This window comes from Eublepharis macularius, chromosome 10 (assembly GCF_028583425.1).
Source record: "Eublepharis macularius isolate TG4126 chromosome 10, MPM_Emac_v1.0, whole genome shotgun sequence".
Classification (NCBI taxonomy): Eukaryota; Metazoa; Chordata; class Lepidosauria; order Squamata; family Eublepharidae; genus Eublepharis; species Eublepharis macularius.
In genome coordinates, this window is record NC_072799.1 from 61,538,215 (window position 1) to 61,558,004 (window position 19,790).

The 19,790-nt window shown below is 40.3% G+C and overlaps 1 protein-coding gene across 4 annotated transcripts in view; it reads left to right on the forward strand.

Moving 5' to 3' along the window:
* Nucleotides 1-19,790, forward strand: part of RAPGEF2 (Rap guanine nucleotide exchange factor 2) — a 244,697-nt gene that overhangs the window by 219,995 nt on the left and 4,912 nt on the right. For 2 of the 4 annotated variants that reach the window (XM_054989494.1, XM_054989498.1), the window contains 10 exons: nt 3,665-3,905; nt 4,034-4,417; nt 6,342-6,553; nt 6,654-6,777; nt 8,036-8,059; nt 9,089-9,312; nt 10,291-10,473; nt 13,023-13,175; nt 17,846-18,071; nt 18,575-19,134. In XM_054989494.1, the coding sequence (XP_054845469.1) occupies nt 3,665-3,905; nt 4,034-4,417; nt 6,342-6,553; nt 6,654-6,777; nt 8,036-8,059; nt 9,089-9,312; nt 10,291-10,473; nt 13,023-13,175; nt 17,846-18,071; nt 18,575-19,134 (2,331 nt within the window). The remainder of the gene's footprint in view (nt 1-3,664; nt 3,906-4,033; nt 4,418-6,341; nt 6,554-6,653; nt 6,778-8,035; nt 8,060-9,088; nt 9,313-10,290; nt 10,474-13,022; nt 13,176-17,845; nt 18,072-18,574; nt 19,135-19,790) is intronic. The other 2 variants (XM_054989497.1, XM_054989495.1) reach the window with 2 other exon arrangements.

Below are 19,790 nucleotides of genomic sequence, written 5' to 3' on the forward strand. Positions count from 1 at the left end.
CAAAATGATACAAGATCCTGGCGGGCCCAAGTGTCCTTAGACAGAGAGTTCCACCAGGTTGGGGCCAGGACCGAAAAGGCCCTGGCCCTGGTCAAGGCCAAACAAGCCTCCCTAGGGCTTGGGATCACCAGTAAGTTCTTACCCGCTGAATGAAGCACTTTCCGGGGCACATAATGGGAGAGACAGTCGCTCAGGTATGCTGATCCCAATCTGTTTAGGGCTTTAAAGGTTAAAACCAACACCTTGAAATGGATCCGGAATTCCACGGGGAGCCAGTGAAGCTGCTGTGTAATATGTGTCCTGTCTGGAACACCCATCAGGACACAAGCAGCAGAGTTCTGGACCCGTTGTAGTTTCCAGATCAGACCGAAGGGAAGCCCCGCGTAGAGTGAGTTACAGTAGACCAGCCTGGAGGTGACCGTTGCATGGATCACTGTTGTTAAGTCCTGGGCTGAGAGATAGGGGGCAAGTTGCCTGGCTTGCTGCAGATGGAAAAAAGCAGTCCAGGCAACAGATGCGACTTTGGTCTCCATAGACAGGGAGGAGTCCAAGAACATACCAAGACTTTTAACCGATGAGGCGGGCACCAATGGGGCCCCCTCAAAGGCTGGGAGATGGAACCTCCGTCTTCACAAGGTTCGACTTCAGTCTGCTCTGCTTCACACAACCAGGCAAGGCCTCCAAAGCTCTCAGAAGGGCATCCAGGGCAGAGCCAGGTCAGCCACCCATCAACAGATACAACTGGGTGTCATCTGCATACTGGTGACAACCCAGTTTGAAACTCTGCACCAGCTGGGCAAGGGGGCACATATAAAGACTGAACAACAGGAGGGAGAATAGTGCCCCCTGCGGGACACCATATACTAGTGACTGGCGCGTGGACACCCTCTCCCCCAGCGCTACCCTCTGTCCCTGACTGTGGAGAAAAGAGACAAGCCACTGCAAGGCTGTCCCTCAGATCCCTGCATCGGCGAGACGGTGGGCCAACAACTCATGGTCGACCATGTCGAAAGCCGCTGAGAGATCTAGCAATATCAGCAGCGCTGACCTGCCTTGATCCAGGTGTCTTCGGAGATCGTCCGTGAGGGCGACCAGCACTGTCTCTGTCCCATGCCCCGGACGGAAACTGGACTGGTATGGGTCCAGGACAGAAGTCTCTTCCTGCAAAGCCTGCAAAGCCTGCAAAGAAATGTACACCACCGAATGATGATAAGCTTCCATGTAAACAGGCAATGACAAGAACTTCATGAACATGCCTTTTATGTCATACAAAAATATTCTGATGTGAAATGATAAGCTTTGGATTGGATCCAGGCAGCTTTTCCTCTCAGTCTTGAACAATTCCCCTCCGTCTTACAGCACCCTTTCCCATACGACTTTCATCCATGCAGATCCCATTATCCCACACGTAGCCTTTTTGGTAGTCTCCCCCTCTTTCACGAGTGGACACTGACTGGATCCAATCCTTTGTACTTCCATTGAGAATTGCTGAGAGTTGCTACTAAAAATATTAATCACCACAATGAAATTTCTAGGTTCCATGGCAACCAGGTGCCTGGAACTTGTTCAGCCTGTATTGAGTTATTTGTAAAGTGAGATAGAGTTGGCTTGACATGTAGTGAGATGGGAGCTGTTCCAAGCAGAGGACACATGGAAAAAGTATGGCTTTGAGAAGGATAAGAAGGTGCATGTAGTTGATGAGTTAGCATATAATAAAAATAGAAGGTGTATAGGAAGGAGAGATTGTCAAGGGCAGAGTTTCAGAATTAAATATGAGTCAGTAAAATGTATTGTGTTGATATGGACCTACTACATATAATCTAACTTGGCTGTCTTCCAGTAAACACTTCCTTGGCACTTCTGTTTTCCTTCAGTGAATTCTGGTTTTCTACCAGCCTCTTGTACTCTGTTTAACATTCAGTACTCCCTTAAGGGCTTTAAAGAAAGTTGGGCTGTAATTTCAAGCTATGCAGTATACTTTCAACTTCAGAAACTGCACAGTTTAAATTGTTTGGTTGTTACTTTGGACCGTGTTAAAGATGGAGATTAGGGAGGCATTCAGGAAATGGAATGTACTAGAGCAGAAAGAAAAGCAGCTTGTCAGAGTTGCCATTGCTTATAGCTTGAAGGAATTGACCAGAGCTAAATATGTAACATAAAACTTCTAGCTAAGTTAGGTGGATTTGAAATTCAACGTTTTATTATTCTGGTGGCCATAGCCAAATGAAGCATTTCTTAAACTTGCAACACATTTTTCCTTTGTAGTTCAATAGTAATGGCTTAGAATACATATTTGCCTAGTTTATACTGCTCAACTTGTAGAAATGTATTTTTTTTAAATCGAGTGATTAAAATGTGGGATTTGTTACCAGAAAATATATTGATCACTATGAACACAGAAGGTTTTAAAAGAGGTCTAGATACATTCATAGAGGCCAAGTCCATCTGTGGCTACTATCCATGGTGACTAAAGGAAGCCTCCACAATCAAAGGCAGTAAATCTCTGAATGCCAGTGCTAGGAGGCAACATTGTGGAAAGGCCTCAATTTCTAGGCCTTTCCTTTGGCCCTTAAGGAATAACTCAGCAATGTGTATATTTGATGAATCACTGGCGTGCTCCAGCAAAGATCCTTATAGCAAAAATATATATTTCCTTCAGAAGTTCTTCTATACTTCAGAATGTAAAACAGGATTCTATACATATGCAGAGTGTATTCTAGCTTGTTATTATTTGTTCAAGTCCTAGATATGAATCACAACTCAGACAAATGAAGCAAATTCCCCCAAAGACGATTCAGGATTGCTGAAGATGAACAAGCAAAAACTGAATCCAGACAAGACAATAGGGGATGTTATTTTGCCCATATTCGATGGAAGTGTAATGAAGCTGACAAACTGAAGCTGACTTTAGTAGAGTTTTTAGTAGACCTGCTTAGGATTGCTTTCTCACTCACACAAGAGTAGGAGAGTAGAAATGAGAGCGGGTGACAGCAAAAGAAAAACAACCAGCTTTTATTCAACAAAGGAATTTCTTATTTTAGGGGCTTGTAAACCTAGATATTGTGTTTTAATCTAAGATCATTTTTATTCAAAGGTTTGATAGGAAAAAGAGCACAAGGTGGAGGATTGTTAGATTTAGTGGTGTGCACCGGGGAAATTTTCGGTTTACAGATTCAGAAGCAAGCCGTTTCGGGTTCGGGTTATCGGAATCGCTTCAGTATGCTTCGTAATGATTCGGAGCATACCAAAGTGAGATCCCACCTCCCCCCTGAGCCCCCCTTCCCCCAACCCCAACCCCTCTTTGATTCGGTATGTCCAAATCGGGGCTATCGTACTGGCCCCAATTCAGAAATACCGAAGTTTTACGAATCTAACTAGCGCACACTCCTAGTTAGATTGTATCTATGTTGCAGTAAGTCAAATATGTTGATCCTGTTTCTAACTTAGTGGAAAGCGACTTTAGTCACAGGTAGGGAAAATATGGCATTCTGAAAGGAAGATAGAGAACAGCATCATTTAAGAATAATTTCTCAGGAAGAATAGGAGACCACAGTCAGAAAAAAAAGTGCATCAAGTCTTGTTTTACTGTTGATGGATGAACAGCAGATCAGCTTTCCCCGTTATAAGGCTTATATGACAAAAAAGGATTTATTTTGTATTTCAGACTTACCTGATCAAGTTCTGAGAGTTTTCAAGGCAGACCAGCAAAGTCGCTACATTATGATCAGTAAAGACACAACTGCAAAGGAAGTGGTTATTCAAGCAATCCGAGAGTTTGCTCTAACTACCACTCCTGATGCATACTCTTTGTGTGAAGTCTCAGTCACTCCAGAGGGCGTAATCAAGCAAAGGAGGCTTCCAGATCAACTTTCCAAGCTGGCTGACAGAATACAGCTTAGTGGAAGGTGGGAGTGCCACACTGGCCATTTCAGTTAATAAATTGTTTATCAGATATGTCACATTCAGAACACCTTATATGTTTAACAAGAAGTGTCCATGACTGTTAAATTTCTGGGAAAATTTATTTCCACAGATATTATCTGAAGAACAATATGGAGACTGAAACATTGTGTTCTGATGAAGATGCTCAGGAATTGCTGAGAGAGAGTCAAATTTCTCTACTGCAGCTCAGTACTGTCGAAGTCGCGACCCAACTCTCAATGCGCAACTTTGAACTGTTCCGTAACATTGAGCCCACAGAGTACATAGATGACTTATTTAAGCTGAAATCTAAAATTAGCTGTTCTAACTTGAAAAAATTTGAAGAAGTAATAAACCAAGAAACCTTTTGGGTAGCATCTGAGATTCTGCGAGAAACCAACCAGCTGAAAAGGATGAAGATAATTAAGCACTTCATTAAGATAGCATTGCACTGCAGGGAATGCAAGAACTTCAACTCCATGTTTGCAATAATAAGGTAACTAAGACCAGAATTCCTTTCTATGGTTATCACACAATGTTTGTGAGATTTAAATGTATAAATTGTTACATTGTAATGTGAGGAGACTAGGTACAAAAGTATTACTCTTTGTAACTTTCAAAGTAACTCTCAAAGGATATTATTCTTCTAACATTATAAGAATAATATCCTTTGAGAGACAATCCACATCATCTGTTCTGGACAGAGCTCTAGCTCAAATAGAGCAAGCGTAGAGAGTGGGTATTTCTTTCAGAACCTATGTTTAAACGATTGTTGCGAGCTTGATATTGCTTGTTTGTCTATCTGTAAGCATTTCCAAATGCTGAACGAACTAAAATGTCTATTGAATTGGACTTGAGAAAGGAAACATGAAAGGTGGCTCCTTAAGAGAACAGTTGGGGCAAAACGGTCTTCGATCTATAGTTCTCTAAACAAAACTTGATTCTGAATTGTCTTGTTAATATCCTGTTTCTAACCTTCCTTTTTGGATGGAGGGTTATAGAACTGCTATTTCACAGCTTCAGATACTTATCTATGCTGGTATGCCTCTACTTTGATTTCTGACGCAAATGTAATCCCCAAACTGTATTAGAGACCTTCATTTATAAGGAAGATAGTACTTTTTTGCTTCTGTTACTGCATTCAGCAGATATGTTGGTGCTTTCAGCTGGGTAACTTCTAGTCAGTTATATAAGTCTTTCCTGTGAGCTGCCATAGGCAGCTCTTTATTCTTCTTTTGATACCTCATGGAAAAGAGAGCATGGATAAGGAGGATCTTGAGTGAGTATACTGCTTATATCCACTTTTTCTGTAGCTTAGAGCCTACAGAATGTTTGTACAGACTTTACTGTGAATAACCACAGGATTTAGAACAACATGATGCTAAATTTGGAGATGACTGAACAGCAGGTGGTGTGCTTTTGTAGTACAGGGGATAGTTAATGAAGTGTCAGCAGTATCCTAGGTTGTTCTTTAAAAAGAAAAAGAAAAACTTCATTGGATAAAAAACACTGTTATCCCCTCTAATTTGAAGCTGGCAATTGTCATTGTGCCCTTATCACCTCTACTCTAGATTACTGTAAGTAAGTAACAATGGTAAACAGTCTTGGACAGTACTAGAATGGATCATGACCAGGAAGTTGTGATTGCTGTTATGGAGGTCAATAGGGTAAGGAACTATCACTCAGTAAATTTGATAATTAGGGACGTCTTACAATCATTAATTAGGTCTGAAATAATTTTAGCATCACTTAGTTAAGGCATTTTAGTTTACCATTTTATCTGCTGACAGTGAGGGAGGCAAAGCTGAATGTGAGAGATCTGGGCTCTGATAACAGAGGGCTTTTATAATCAATATCACCAGTGCATACAAATGAGCATAGCTAGTTGATGTCTCTTCTGGAACTCTGGTAATAACATGCTTCTTTCGCTAGTACTAAGGGTATGATTCATAGTGTTTTACAGCTGCAATCTCTGAATAGTCTTTACTGTACAACTCATTACAATACTTCCATCTGGCAGTAACAAATGGTTACTGATGATCATGGCAACATCATTACTAAAAATGCCCCTTGTTTACATAAGAGTCTGTTGCCCTGACACTGTTTGGAAGGCAGTGTTGTAATGCGTCTGAGATTATTTTGGGTAAAAGAGTGGAGCTTCAGGTCATTTCTACCATCAGCTCATGAGGACTGTTCAAACATGACAGTTTTAAATACTTTTAACAGGTTACAGGTATATTCCTTGAAACCAGAATTTGTATCTGCCAGTACCTGATTTAATTGCTCCATTAATTTCTTGGACTATTTTTCTTCTTGCTTTACAATTTATATATTAGAGCATAGTTTGAGATTCTTTGCAAGCAAGTTTAATTTTGAATAGTAATCAGAAAAAATTCAGAACCATTTAACTCTTTGTTTAGCGGGCTGAACTTAGCTCCTGTTGCAAGACTTCGTACCACTTGGGAAAAACTTCCAAGCAAATATGAGAAATTGTTTCAAGACCTTCAGGATTTATTTGATCCATCAAGGAACATGGCAAAATACCGCAATGTCTTGAATAGCCAAAACCTTCAGCCTCCCATTATTCCTTTGTTCCCTGTAATCAAAAAGGACCTTACATTCCTTCATGAAGGTAAATAAAAATCATTCAAATGTTTTAATGTTTTTTTTTCTTTAAGTATCTAGTTAGTGCAGATTATACTTATTTGTGCATAATTCTTCTACCAACGTAGGCAACGACTCCAAAGTGGAAGGTTTGGTCAACTTTGAGAAACTACGAATGATTGCAAAAGAGATTCGCCATGTGGGCCGAATGGCTTCTGTTAACATGGACCCTGCTTTAATGTTCAGGACTAGGTGAGGTTATTTTGATCTCAACAGAAATTTACTCGAGGACTGTGAAAATATATATAGTTGTAGTGAAATTATATTGTAAATGATACATTCTTTAAAACTAGTCTAATAACAGAGCTTGGTGTGCTTTGCAGTCAAAGTCTAAGCATGAATCCTAGAATTGAGAAGGCATTCAATTTACATTCTTTCTGTAGCTGCATTTTATTTTCCTGGGATCTTGTATTACCAGATGTATCCATCTGAAAGTAAGCAGTAGTATTTTCAACTATTTTATTGTTGTTTTGTAGCATATATGTTCATACCCTCAAGCTTCCTAATGTATATGACAAATGAGAAGCGACCCCTAATTTCAGACAGCCATAATCCTTCTGTGTTCTGTAGCACATACACCTTATGTTTTTGTGGTATTGTATTTTTTCCTGTTTGGCAGCTTTTGCCATGTGGCACAATAATGCTGTGGTAAGCGCGAGAGCAGCTGTATTTTGCCTTTCTCTTTTATTGATGCAATTTAATTGCTACATTCATGAAGAAAACATTTGTCTCATTACATACATGCTACTAACACAAATTAAGCGTATATTACCTTTGCACCTAAGCCATTGTAGAAGGTTGGTGAAGACACTTCGCTTATTTTCAAAAGCAGCCTGATGACTTGGCATTGAAAATTCTTCACGGAGACTTTATTTAATAACTTTAGAAGGTAGGGTAGCACAAATACTGTCTAGCGTGCACCTGGGTTTCACATGGTTGAGATGTAACTAATTCAAGCAGTACTTATTTATTCTTATTAATCATGTCCATTAGTTGATTTAACTTAATTTTATACATTGTTGATCCTTGAAAAGCTGTGATAGGCATATAAATAACTCACATGTTTCTTTTTTTAATAAATGATACATTATTTTTGAATTTTAAAATCAGTTTGGACATCTAAAAATATTCCACTTGGTTCAATGTGTAGAGAATGCATGCTAAAGCAAAGTATATTATATGAAACCTGGGAAGCAAAGGGGAATCCAGAAACATTTGCTTAATGCAAATTATCTAAAACCTATATATAGTAAAGGTATAAATAAACGTGAATGTATCTTAGTATATAGTATTTCATTTGAATACTATTATATACTCTGTGAAGTTTCTGTAATAAGGCTATTTTGGGCTTTCTTGTACTGCTTGTCCTTATCTTTTCTTTCTGAGCTTATAATCTTTCTCTGTCTCTTCCTTAAATCCATGCTACAATATTCATGGCTCTCACTTGCAGGAAGAAGAAGTGGAGGAGTTTGGGGTAAGTGGTTGGAGAGAACACAAACAGAGACAGGCACTCTTCTCTGAACATCTTGCGTTGTTTCCTCTTGCTTCCTTTAATTTTCTGGTGCTCCAGCATCCCCCCCCCCTTTGTTAACCCATTTATTCTCGCATCAGATTTAATCCAGTACTGCTTTTGCTTGAGGACAGCAATCCAAGAGCTGTGGAACTTTACAGAAAAGCAAATGATGAGACACTGTGGTTTTATCTGGTAGCCCCAAAATTGCAGTCTCAACAGGAGTAGTGTTCAAAATAGGATTGTAGAATGGTGGTTCTAATTCATTCATTCATATGTGCTATATAAATTAACAGAACCATCTAAATTCACATATTGTAAAAGTTTATCTATGATGCTTTTTACAGCTCAGCTAACTAAATTTACTTTCTACAAACCAGCATCCATTTTACGCTGTTAACAAATTAGATGCAAAATAGCTATCATACATAAATACATCCAAATTTGCATGCTGTTTTCCTATTAACTAATAGAAACTTTTATTTAACATGAAATCTTATTTACCTGGCAGGGGTAATCAAAATTCAGAGTGCTTTTTAGTATGTTACAAATAGAATAAAATATTTTACCATGCACCCTTAGAATGTATACAGTGAGTTCTACCTGCCGCCTTTTTAAGGTTACCTGAAGTTCACTGATTCTTTGAACACCTTTATAGGTCAGATACCCTTGTTGTGTGAGCCTTTCTTAATGCTCTGGCCCTTGCAGTAATAAGCCTACAGTGGGAGCATTGGATTGGCCATTTTTTCAGTGGTGAAGTGGAATAACTAATAGAAACTTATTTTAATCAATATATATGCACCATAACAGCTGAATTAAGAGTGTTCTTGATTCTTGCCCTTCTCTGTAGTAACCGTATGACTTGCTTGAATGAGGCATGTGAGCTTTGACAGTAGATTGACATCATGCAGACCTTTGCATGTTTCATGTTCATTGAAAGATGCTGGGATAAGCCAAGCTACACATTTATCATCTTGTCTTCCTTCACCCCAGGTCTCTCAGTCAAGGCAGTACAAACACAGCAGTGCTTGATGTTGCACAAACTGGTGGACACAAAAAGCGAGTCCGTCGCAGCTCTTTTCTCAATGCCAAAAAATTATATGAAGATGCTCAGATGGCTCGTAAAGTCAAGCAGTATCTCTCTAATTTGGACCTGGAAATGGATGAAGAGAGCCTCCAGGCACTGTCTCTGCAATGTGAACCAGCCAGCAATACATGTGAGCAGTTTTCTCTTTGAAAAAAAGGGGGACGTGTAGGGAAAACACCTGTAATGTTTTGACTCCCTTTTTTGTTTTTTGTGATGACACATCAGTATTTATACTGCCATTCCAAGGTTTTAAAATCTTTATAGGCTAGCACAAGTGGAAAGTGCTGCAGTTTATTTCTGTTCTTCCTTCCTAATTGGTTATGTTTTTTCTGAGGTGGGGAGATGATCCATTGTAATCACTGCTGTAGCCAAACTTTTTCTGAGATGGTAAGATTATCATAAGAATCTTGGACCAAGTTCCACAAAAGCCTTATTGCACATTCAAACTGCATAATGTGAGCATGGGTGCAGGATTGTGGTCATTGGCTTATCCATGCAGTGTTTCCACTGACAGAATGATTTCTGCCCGTGAGCATGACTTTCTCACCTCCCCCTTATGCTCCAGATGTTTCCCCGAACTTCTGCTTCTGGGGAGCAGCACGGGAGTCGGATTTTAAGCTGCACTGAGATGGGGAGGATGAATTTCTGGCTACACAAAGGCTGCATTGGATCCAAGTCATCGTTTCCACCTTCAGTTTCCATGCATTCATCCAAAATCAATTTTTTCCATAACCAGGGGAAAGTTACCTTATACCACTGGCATGCAAACCCTGTCTTCTTAGCTTCTTAATCTTGCCATCCATACTTTACTTTTCTCTAACTATGCAATTGTTTGGACTTGATTTTTTGTAGAAGTATTTGCTGCCTATTGCAGTACTGCTTATAGTATAGTAGTAGTGTAGTTTTCCAAACTGTAGACAGGAGTAGTAAAATGATGGGGACCAACACATCCCAAGTGTAAATCAGCGATGGCTTTAGAACTGAATCAGTTCTTATTAGTAATCTGGCCAGTGTTTAATAATCAGGAGCTCCCAAAATAGTCTTGACTACAATTTTAATGCATCAAATTTATTTATTTATTTTTCATTATTTATTGTTTTTGATAAAGTACCCAAGACTCCAGGGGACAAGCGGTCTGGGAAGCCTGAAACATCTCCAGTTGCGCACAGGTCAGGTATCCAGCAGAAGGTGCAGCAGCAGCAGCAGAAAGCAAACCAAGCATTGCAGGTTCCTGCTGTATCTCTTTATCCCTCTCGTAAGAAAGTACCAGTCAAGGACCTTCCACCCTTTGGTAAGTAAGATTCCTTTTTGATTTTTTAAAATCCATATTATTCAATACCAAAAATTAGTTTTAAAGGAAGATTGTTTTTATAAAAGCTTAGCTTAAGTTAATGCTTCTGTATTATATTTTCACACAATAAAGGAATACGTCTTAATCAGCTGCAAACAAAGACAGGAAAATTACTGCCTCACTTTCAGTATTTTGCAGCTGGCTGTTTACACAATTGGATGCTGCAGTTATCAGCTTGGATCCCACCAACTGCCTGCAGAAAGCGCTGACAGTCAAGGATCTTCCCTGCCCTCCCCTCTCCCTTCAGTTATTTCAGATCCTGAGGAGTTCTGCTCACAGAAGAGAAAGAATGGACTGATGTTGCCCCCTTCCTCCTCCTCTCTACATCTGCCCAATCAGTATGGCCATTGATGAGCCTATCATCAGTGAATCTGTCTGTACACCTTTTAAAGCTATCTATGCTTGTAGCTATCACTATATCCACTGGCAGTGAATTCGACACTTTAGTCAATGAGCAATGCAAGTAGTACATCCTTTTGTCTGTCTTGAAGCCAGAAGAATTTGTTACTTCATGTACACTAGGCTTTGACAGTGTCCGAGGGTATGGCTAAAACCCTGTTCCAAAGCACATCTGCAGTAGATCTCAATTTCTGCTCTGTCAGATATGCTCTGTCATGATCCTCTTCTTATAGCCACTGTTTTATTGTGGGACTGATCTTTCTCTGCCTTAGATGAAGAAAAGCTCAATCTCCGTAACTAAGCAAGCTGAGGGAGTAGCAGAATCAGAAAGATTTGGTCTCCCTTATTACTGCTTTTCTACATACTGAACCATACCATTAGATATGGTGCCGTTTTTTGAGGTGCCCTACTAGTACTGCCACCTCCAAGGACCCCTTCCTGTCTTCAGAAACCATTTCTCTATCTTGGATTTTTTTATTGGAGAGTCAGTTGGAAGATTCTCAGAAAGCACCATACAACCTCCTTGCCTATCTGCTCCTGTTCTACCGTCATCATGGCACCATTCTCTGACCAGCTGAAGGTGATTTGATTCATCCCAAAGTTTTTTGTTGGCTTCTGGACGCCATCTCTTCAGACTGGATCCCAGTACCAAGGGTATGACTGGCACCCTTATTAACCCATCTCCCTTAGATATCCTGCTTAGCCTTGCAAGTATAAGAGGTCATGCCTGAGATAGAAGACCCCATATTTCTTCAGACGACAGGACTGTGACCACTCTGGTCCTTGGCCAAAAAGTAATATCTCGTATGTTCTTTATTAGATACCCAGCTCCAAATGGCAAGATTGTTTCTGCTCTTATCAGGATCCTGCATCCTCTGTATTGACATTTCAGCCTCCATTGACTTCAGTATCAATGCCCTGCGCAGGTGGATCCAATGCTTCTGGGGATACGAGTGTCTCCAAGGGCAGATGCCAACACAGATTTGGCCAGTTTAGCTGTTAACACCAACACCTGTGACAGAGCCGTTACCTGCCACTGCCACAGATGCTTCCTTTTCATGGTCTCCTCCAGCATGCGTCTCGGGGCTGAAGCTCAAGTATCGGATTCCTCACCTACTGATGTTATTTCTAAACAACATGCTCTAATTGAGGATATTTGCATGGACATAGAGTGGATGATCCATACAGCTGTCAGTCTACAAATCAGGCAGGAAGCTCTACAGTGGACAGACCCCATCTTTGGCCTGGTGGAATCTAAATCTCATGCATCATTCATACTCCCAGTTTTTCTATAATTGTCAAAGGAATCCTAAACCAACTCACCCTCTACTGTCCCTATTTCAGATCAGGTCAAGAGTCTCTTATCATGTGCAAGAGAAGGAAGTGACTTTCACTTTTCCCGTCCTCCTCCCAACTCTGTTGTGGTGTTGATATCTCAGGAAAAACAGAAACAAGCACTCCACTTTGCACCTACCGGCCATGAAAGAAGAAAACTTGATGGCCTAGGTTGCAAGTACCACATGTCAGGAGCTGCATCCTTTAAGGTGACCAGCTACCTGACCAGCATGGTCAGATACCAACATTTGTTATGGGTAAAAGTTGCTTTGTCATTGGACAACCTGTTAGAGGCCACGTTGATGGCCACAACACTCTGGAATACTCTTTGGCTCACAAAGCAACAAATATTGATATCCAAATATCTCTCTGAGTGTATCTTTTCGTGCCACATCCTCCCCTTCCCATCAGGGGAAAAAAGCAACAGAGCAGGAAGTTTGAAAGCAAGAAGCACTTTTCTTGCTGTTTGCAATGCAAACAGCTAGAAAAGTGCTGTGGGAGCGGCTGCTGCTGCTTTGTCTGAAGCTTCCCGAAGCAATACAAACCACTTTGCAAAGCTTTGCTTTGGGATTCCTGAATCAGCTCAGCAATGCTGGGGCTGATCCGGGAATCCCGAATCTTTACAAATCGGGCCCGATTCGGGTTAACCCAAATCAGAAACCTGACGTGCACATCCCTACTTATGAGTGCTGCTTGGAGCTTAAAAGGAACAGTGTGATAACAGTGTATTTTGGTGTTTTTTCCTTTTATTAAAGGCATAAACTCTCCACAAGCTTTAAAGAAAATTCTTTCACTTTCTGAAGAGGGAAGTTTAGACCGTCATAAGAAACAAGCTGAGGACACAATTTCAAATGCCTCTTCACAGCTTTCTTCTCCTCCCACCTCACCACAGGGCTCTCCAAGAAAAGGTATCTACAAACTTTTCAACATTTGTTTTCTCTCCCTCTTTCTTTCCTGAATATCCAAGGCCAGCAATAACAAGAATGGTTTGCTGCTTTAACCAAGGTAAGATGCCAGTTGTGTAGTCAAGCCGTAGTACTCATCTTCAGTCCTGTCCCATAAGGTATTTATACTAGGGGTGTTCAAAACAAAACTCCTGAACCAAAGATGTCCATGGAAATCATGAATCATTACCATGATTATCTGGAATAGTAACATAAATCCAAGATGCTTGCAATAATGAAACCCCCTCTCCAAAAATAATCAATTGTGTTTTTCAAATTTTAATATGCAGCATGAGCATATTTTTTAAAATTGTATTTCTTGGAAAGGACATCTTTCCCTTCCAATCAGACCCTTGCAAGTGCACTCCCAGCCAGTCTACTGATTTCCAGGAGAATGACATCTCTTCTTTCCATTCAAACCCTTGCAATGGAGGAGCAAGAGCACTCCTGGCCAATCTCAAGGTACACAGAGCTGCTATTCTCCTTCCCCTTTACTTTGTGTATTGGAGAGAGAGTTTTCTTTCCCTCTGAAAGTAGAAAGCCTGGGCTTATTCAAGAGCCTGTAAAATTCAGGCCCTTTGTCCAGTTTACTTGAAACTTGGGGATTCTTTGAAGGCAGAAGATACTCCACTGCAATTTTGGTGATGATTGGTTGAAAAACTCCACACACACCCAAAAAAAGCCCCCCATAGGGAATAATGGGGAAACTGCCAATCTCATTCCTTACTTTGTTCAATGGGCCACAACAAAGAAGCATGGCAAACTAATAATTTTGTGCAGAAAGGTAAAGTGTTTTACTTTCAGTCAGTCACTGTAAGAGTAGGAAAATGAAATCTATGTGGGGAGGGGGGTGTATATGCCTGTGGCTGGTCTGGAGCTCTCCTGCTAGCTGCCGCCATTTTAGAAATCAATAAAGAGAAGTGCAGCTGCTCAGAGAGTGACCTACTTTGGAGTTCTGTAAAATCAACCTCCTTTGTTCAATCTGCTTGAAACTTAGGAGGTATTTAGAACAGAGGGAGGACTAGGTTCTGTGCAAAATTATACACAGCTGCCCCAAACCCTTGAATAGATTTCCCTTTGAAAATAATGGTCCTGAAGAGAGAGAAAAAAACCAGATTTGATTCCCAAACAGGCAATATCCTACCTGGAAATAAGCAATAATGTTAAAAATTTCCTTCTGAAGTATGGAAATTTTAACGAAGATTTTCTCAGTGCACACCCCTAATGTAGATGTGCCGTTGACTACTTTATCTATGGCTCGCATGGTGCAGATGTAACATCGAAATCATAGTAGAAACCCTTCTTCAAATACTTCCTTCATACTTCCTTCAAGTATTTGTCAGTCATGTGTAACCTGGCAAAGTGTTTTGTGTGTAGCAGGGAGAGAGGGTGAGTCTTAACTCTTTTTTTGAAGTGTGAAATGTAAAAACATTCAGAGGTTGGGGATTGGAAGTTCGTGTGTTTAGGGAGAAAACGTTCCCATGTGATACTTCTTTGATGGCTTCTGTTTTCCCCAGCAAGCTTTGTTTATATTGTAGTATATCAGTTATATAAAAGGGTAACACAGTTTTATTATCCACCATCTTCCAGAAAAGATAAAAATTCCCAGAACTGCAAATATTTCCTAACAGCACACTTTATCACATTCTGAGCATGCAAGCAAGTCCTTCCTTCCTCAAATTGGAAGAGAAAGTAGGTCATTGCAACAATGTCCATTCATTTGTACCAGGAGCCATTGAGTTGCAGTGGAGAGGAGGCTGGCTTATGGTAAACAAAATAATACCCCAACATGTCCTGAACACACATGGGCATGGTCTTATACCCTTGATTATCCCGGCTGGTATTTACTCAGGCAGTGGCTCTCCAGGGTCTCAGGCAGAGGTTTTTCACATCACCTATTACTTGATATGTTTATTTGGAGGTGCCAGATTGAACCCGAGACCTTCTGCTGGCTGAAACAATGAGCTGTGGCCTTCCATGGTGCTTCCTCCTTTCCAGTTCCATTCTCACAGAGGTGTATGTGTTGCCACAGTTTTAGGAACTATTTTCTGCAGCCTTTTGATATGAGAAGTCTGGGCCACTTGAGAAGAGTGTGTGTTGCAGTTTCTTCTCATGACAACATTTCCTGAGCTTCCTGAAGAGAGAACTGTAGCAGGACAGGAGCCATAATGTCAGTACCTCTGTTTTCAATCTGTGGCTTGTGAGAGAACTGTGCTGTAGAGGTTCTCGTATCATGGTTTTAATATGAGAAAGAGCCCTCAGAAGTCCATGGAGATTGTTCCAAATTCTTAGCCTTTTACTAAAGAATTTTAAAGAATGGACAAGTACCGTCCTGAATGTACCATATTTCTTGTGCGTTTATCAAAGGTTGGATAACATTTTGACTTGGATGTATTGGTCTCAGATATTACAATTGTATTTAGCTGGCATAAATACTTGACAGCCAGGTATACAGGTTGTTTTTCTCTACTTCTCTCTGAGTATTCCCACCGTGTAGGCAAAAGAAAACTTAAAAATGATGACATTTTGAGTTGTGGCAAAAACAAAGTGACAAAAATGGATGCACAAATACTTGCACTTACAGTGAATGTGGAAAAGGAGAACTTGCACACTTATTCATCCACACACATTTAGAGCTCATGCCTCTCGCTGTAAGAGGGGTGTACAGGCTCTGTTGGTATATTAAATTGGAAACCTAAATAATGTGAGTCATTTTCATGTTCTCTGCTGCCTCTGGTTACTTGGAGAACAGCTTATGTTCTGCACTTCCAGGCATGTGTCAGTATTCTTGCTGTTCATTAGATTTCCACTATATGTGAAGTCCAATTGCGAGTGGAGAAATGGCAGGAGAAGGTTGTTTTAACCCATTTTGCAGCTCAGATCTCCCCATACGCAACAGTTCTCTATCACAGTAGCAACCTGTCTTGATTCTACTGCATTGCTCTCCTTTGGAAGTAGCCATCCTTTGGAAGCAGTTTTTATTAACCCCTCCCTCAGTAAATGTTACAAACATTTGTGTAGTTTACTCTGAAAATGCATATATTCTTATAAATTTCCTCAAGCATAATGGATGAAGTGGATAAAATTATAATATAGTGAGTATTATTTTAGAATGTTTCCAAGAGGTTGGGGGAAATTGCAGTGATGGGGGGGGGGAAGCAGAGGCATAAATTATTCAACACCTACACTAACAGCACAATCCTGTACAGAGTTACTCAGTCTAAGCACATTGAAAGCAGTTGATTTAAACCGGCACAACTGTGTTTAGGACTGCATTGGAAAAGAGCATGGGAGTAGTCAGTATATTTGTGGTTTGCTTTGAAGTCAAGTTTGTAGAGCAAAATATTTTTTCTTACCTTCTGCAGTTACCCTTACCTGCCTTTTTGTAGTTACTTATAAGACTATCAGTAATATCCAGAGATGTGGAGCACAAAATTTTCCAAACCACCTTTTTTCTGCAGAAAAATTTCTACTTCTAAAGATTCATAAAATAGCTATGCCATTGCCAGGTAAACATGGCAGTTGCAAAGTTGTCATGTACATTTGTGTTTTATTAATTTATAAATCAGGGTGGGTGGGTGTGTATAAGAAATATTGTCCTCATTTTTTACAAATATTCCAATAAAAACAATTTCCGCATAAAAACTTGAATTTGTTTTAACATTATTAACCATACTTGATTTTTTTAATAAGTCAAATATTTTGGTTCAAGCATTTGTTTATCTTGAGAAATGAAATTAAGGACTCTTTATTTTATTTACAAAATATAAGTCAAAATAAACATGCCAAATCTGTTTAAGGAATTGGGAAATTTCTCATCCCAATTCATATTTTTCCTCTGGTAATAGCTAGTGCAAAAGTCTGAAGGGACAGAGGCCCCTAATTCATAGTCACAACCTCATTTTAGAATGACGGGGTGTCTTCTGTTAGTAGTAAGGTCATCTTGGTGTTTCTTTGAGGCATCAGGCCCTGGTTTCTGAACCAGGTGCTTTCAAGAGTAGTCCACATAGGTGGGAGCACTGCCCATTTCCTCTGAAGAGTAAATCCAGTCTTACTGAGGCTTGTGTCAAATGCTCCACATTCATTAATTTGATACTAGTTTCAGTTGTCCCTTATAAGACTAGGGTATGGTTCCCATTCAGAATTTCTTCTTCTAATGTATCTGGAGTAATCTGCAGCTGTGTGTGTGCATATGATTATGCAGAGATGCCGCTGCAGCTATTTGACTTGTGTTGGTGGGGTAGTTTATTCAGCTGTTACGATGGCTATCTGATGGCTGTGGCTTTGTCCAGGAAACATTTCCTCAGTTCAAATTGTTGCATTATGGACAGTTGGGGCACTTTGGCATGGAGCCCTTTAACTTAGCCCAGTGATACTAAAGCTTGCCAAAGATGTGAAAAAAATATAAAAGTACCTTGGGACTTCAGCACTTAAACCTTTACCAAATGAACATTTTTCCCTTTGTCTCAAATTCCCTATTATACCTTATTGTACCTTTTGTCCTCACAATAAGAAGTTAAAATCAAAAAGTAAGCAGTTTCAAGCGCTCCTATCTTCTGCATTTTTATCTCAGTACTGGAAGGTATAATGTGGAGATCTTCAGATTGATTTAAATGACTCTGTTCCTTGTGCAGGTTATACTCTGGCTCCCAGTGGCACGGTGGATAACTTTTCAGACTCTGGCCACAGTGAAATTTCTTCCAGATCTAGCATTGTCAGCAACTCTTCATTTGATTCTGTGCCAGTTTCAGCACACGATGAAAGGAGACAGAGGCACTCTGTCAGCATTGTGGAGACTAATCTTGGCGTGGGAAGGATTGACAGAAGAGCTATGATCGAACCAGATCAGTACAGCCTTGGGTAGGAACTTCATGTCTGCATTTTGTATTTATTAAAAGTATATACATTTCAGGTAGTTTTCTTTTCTTTTGAGAGCAGGTCTCAGTTAGGTTTACTGGTATTGGGATTTGTGCTTCATGGTGCTACTTCAGTGATGCTTACCTTTCAGTGAAAAGTGAAATGCTACATCTCTGTTACTGTAGCATGGCAGTAATATACACTATCATAATTTTATGACTTAGCTTCTTGTAGTGCTGTGGATGCAGCCCACCTGCATCACAGTGGGGCCAGTTAAAAGATTAATTTGGATGGCATCTGCTAGATACTCAGAATTAATCCATATTTCTCTCTCACTCATGTTACAGCTTTTGCATGAATTGATTTTGTGGGGGGAGGAAACGGTCGATTCACCTTCAATTTGTGGTCAAGTAATGAATGTTGCACAGTTCCTTTGATACACCGGTTGCCAATGGCTATACCCTTGTACTATGCACCTTAATTTCTTTTATTGCTGTGTCTTTTAGCTCCTACGCACCTTTGACTGAGAACAGAGGCTTATATGCTGGGACAACTATGCTCTCTTCTCCCAGTACAGAGGAGCTGTCACAGGATCAGGGAGATCGAGCATCACTTGATGCAGCAGATAGTGGCCGTGGCAGTTGGACTTCTTGCTCAAGTGGTTCCCATGATAACATACAGACTATACAGCACCAGCGGAGTTGGGAGTCCCTTCCTTTTGGACATGCTCATTTCGATAGTTCAGGCGATGGGGCAGGACTGTGGGCCTCAGGCAGCCACATGGACCCGATGATGTTCTCCGATCATGGCACAAAGTATGGCAGGCAGAGTCAAGGTAGGGAGGGCCTTGATCAAGCACAGTCCAGAGCAAGCTGGGCATCCTCCACAGGCTACTGGGGAGAGGACTCTGAAGGTGATACAGGTACCATAAAACGGCGGGGTGGGAAGGATGTATCAATTGAAGCTGAAACCAGTAGCATAACATCTATAACAGCAGAGGATTCAAAGCCAGTTCCCATGCCAGCTCATATAGCTCTGACAACAAGTAATGCAAAGGGTCTTATTGGTAAGTTTAACTTTGTTTACCACCAAGTATCCTACATATTTGCTGTAAATCTGAATTTACTTTACATTTTTTTTCCTTTTTATCTTTTTTTTTAAAAAAGCAGAACAGTTCATACCCTTATCTCCTGTTTTGCTTTTTCAGTCAAGCCTTTTGTCCTTTGAAGTGGTGGGTCCTATTGTAGATGTTTTATTTAAGATACTTCTTGACCTTGCCATAGGTCATGCACCTCTGTTAATACAAAGACTGGATCTTTTCTTCCATCTTATCTACATGCTTGGGTCAGGTTTTTTCTCATATAGGCTTCTATTTTTGTTCTCTATCAGCAATAGGAGTAGATTATTCAGGAATCCTCTACTATGTACCTTCATCAGAGATACAAGTTATTTATCATGTTTATTTTCCACTTTAATGACTAGTATAAATTTAGATAGGTCTGTGGCTATAAAATGTTAGTTATCAGGAGGTTAAAGAGCTGCAGTACCTTTTTCTACAGGATATGTTAAGCCATTTTAGAATACTAACACTTCCTTTTGTTACATTGCACCTTGAGTATTGGGGGTGGAACCTAGGGAAGGTGGAATTTGGTAACAGCAGAGACCACAGCAGGGATATGATTCCATAGAATCTATCCTCCTAATGTGCTGTTTCTTCCGGAG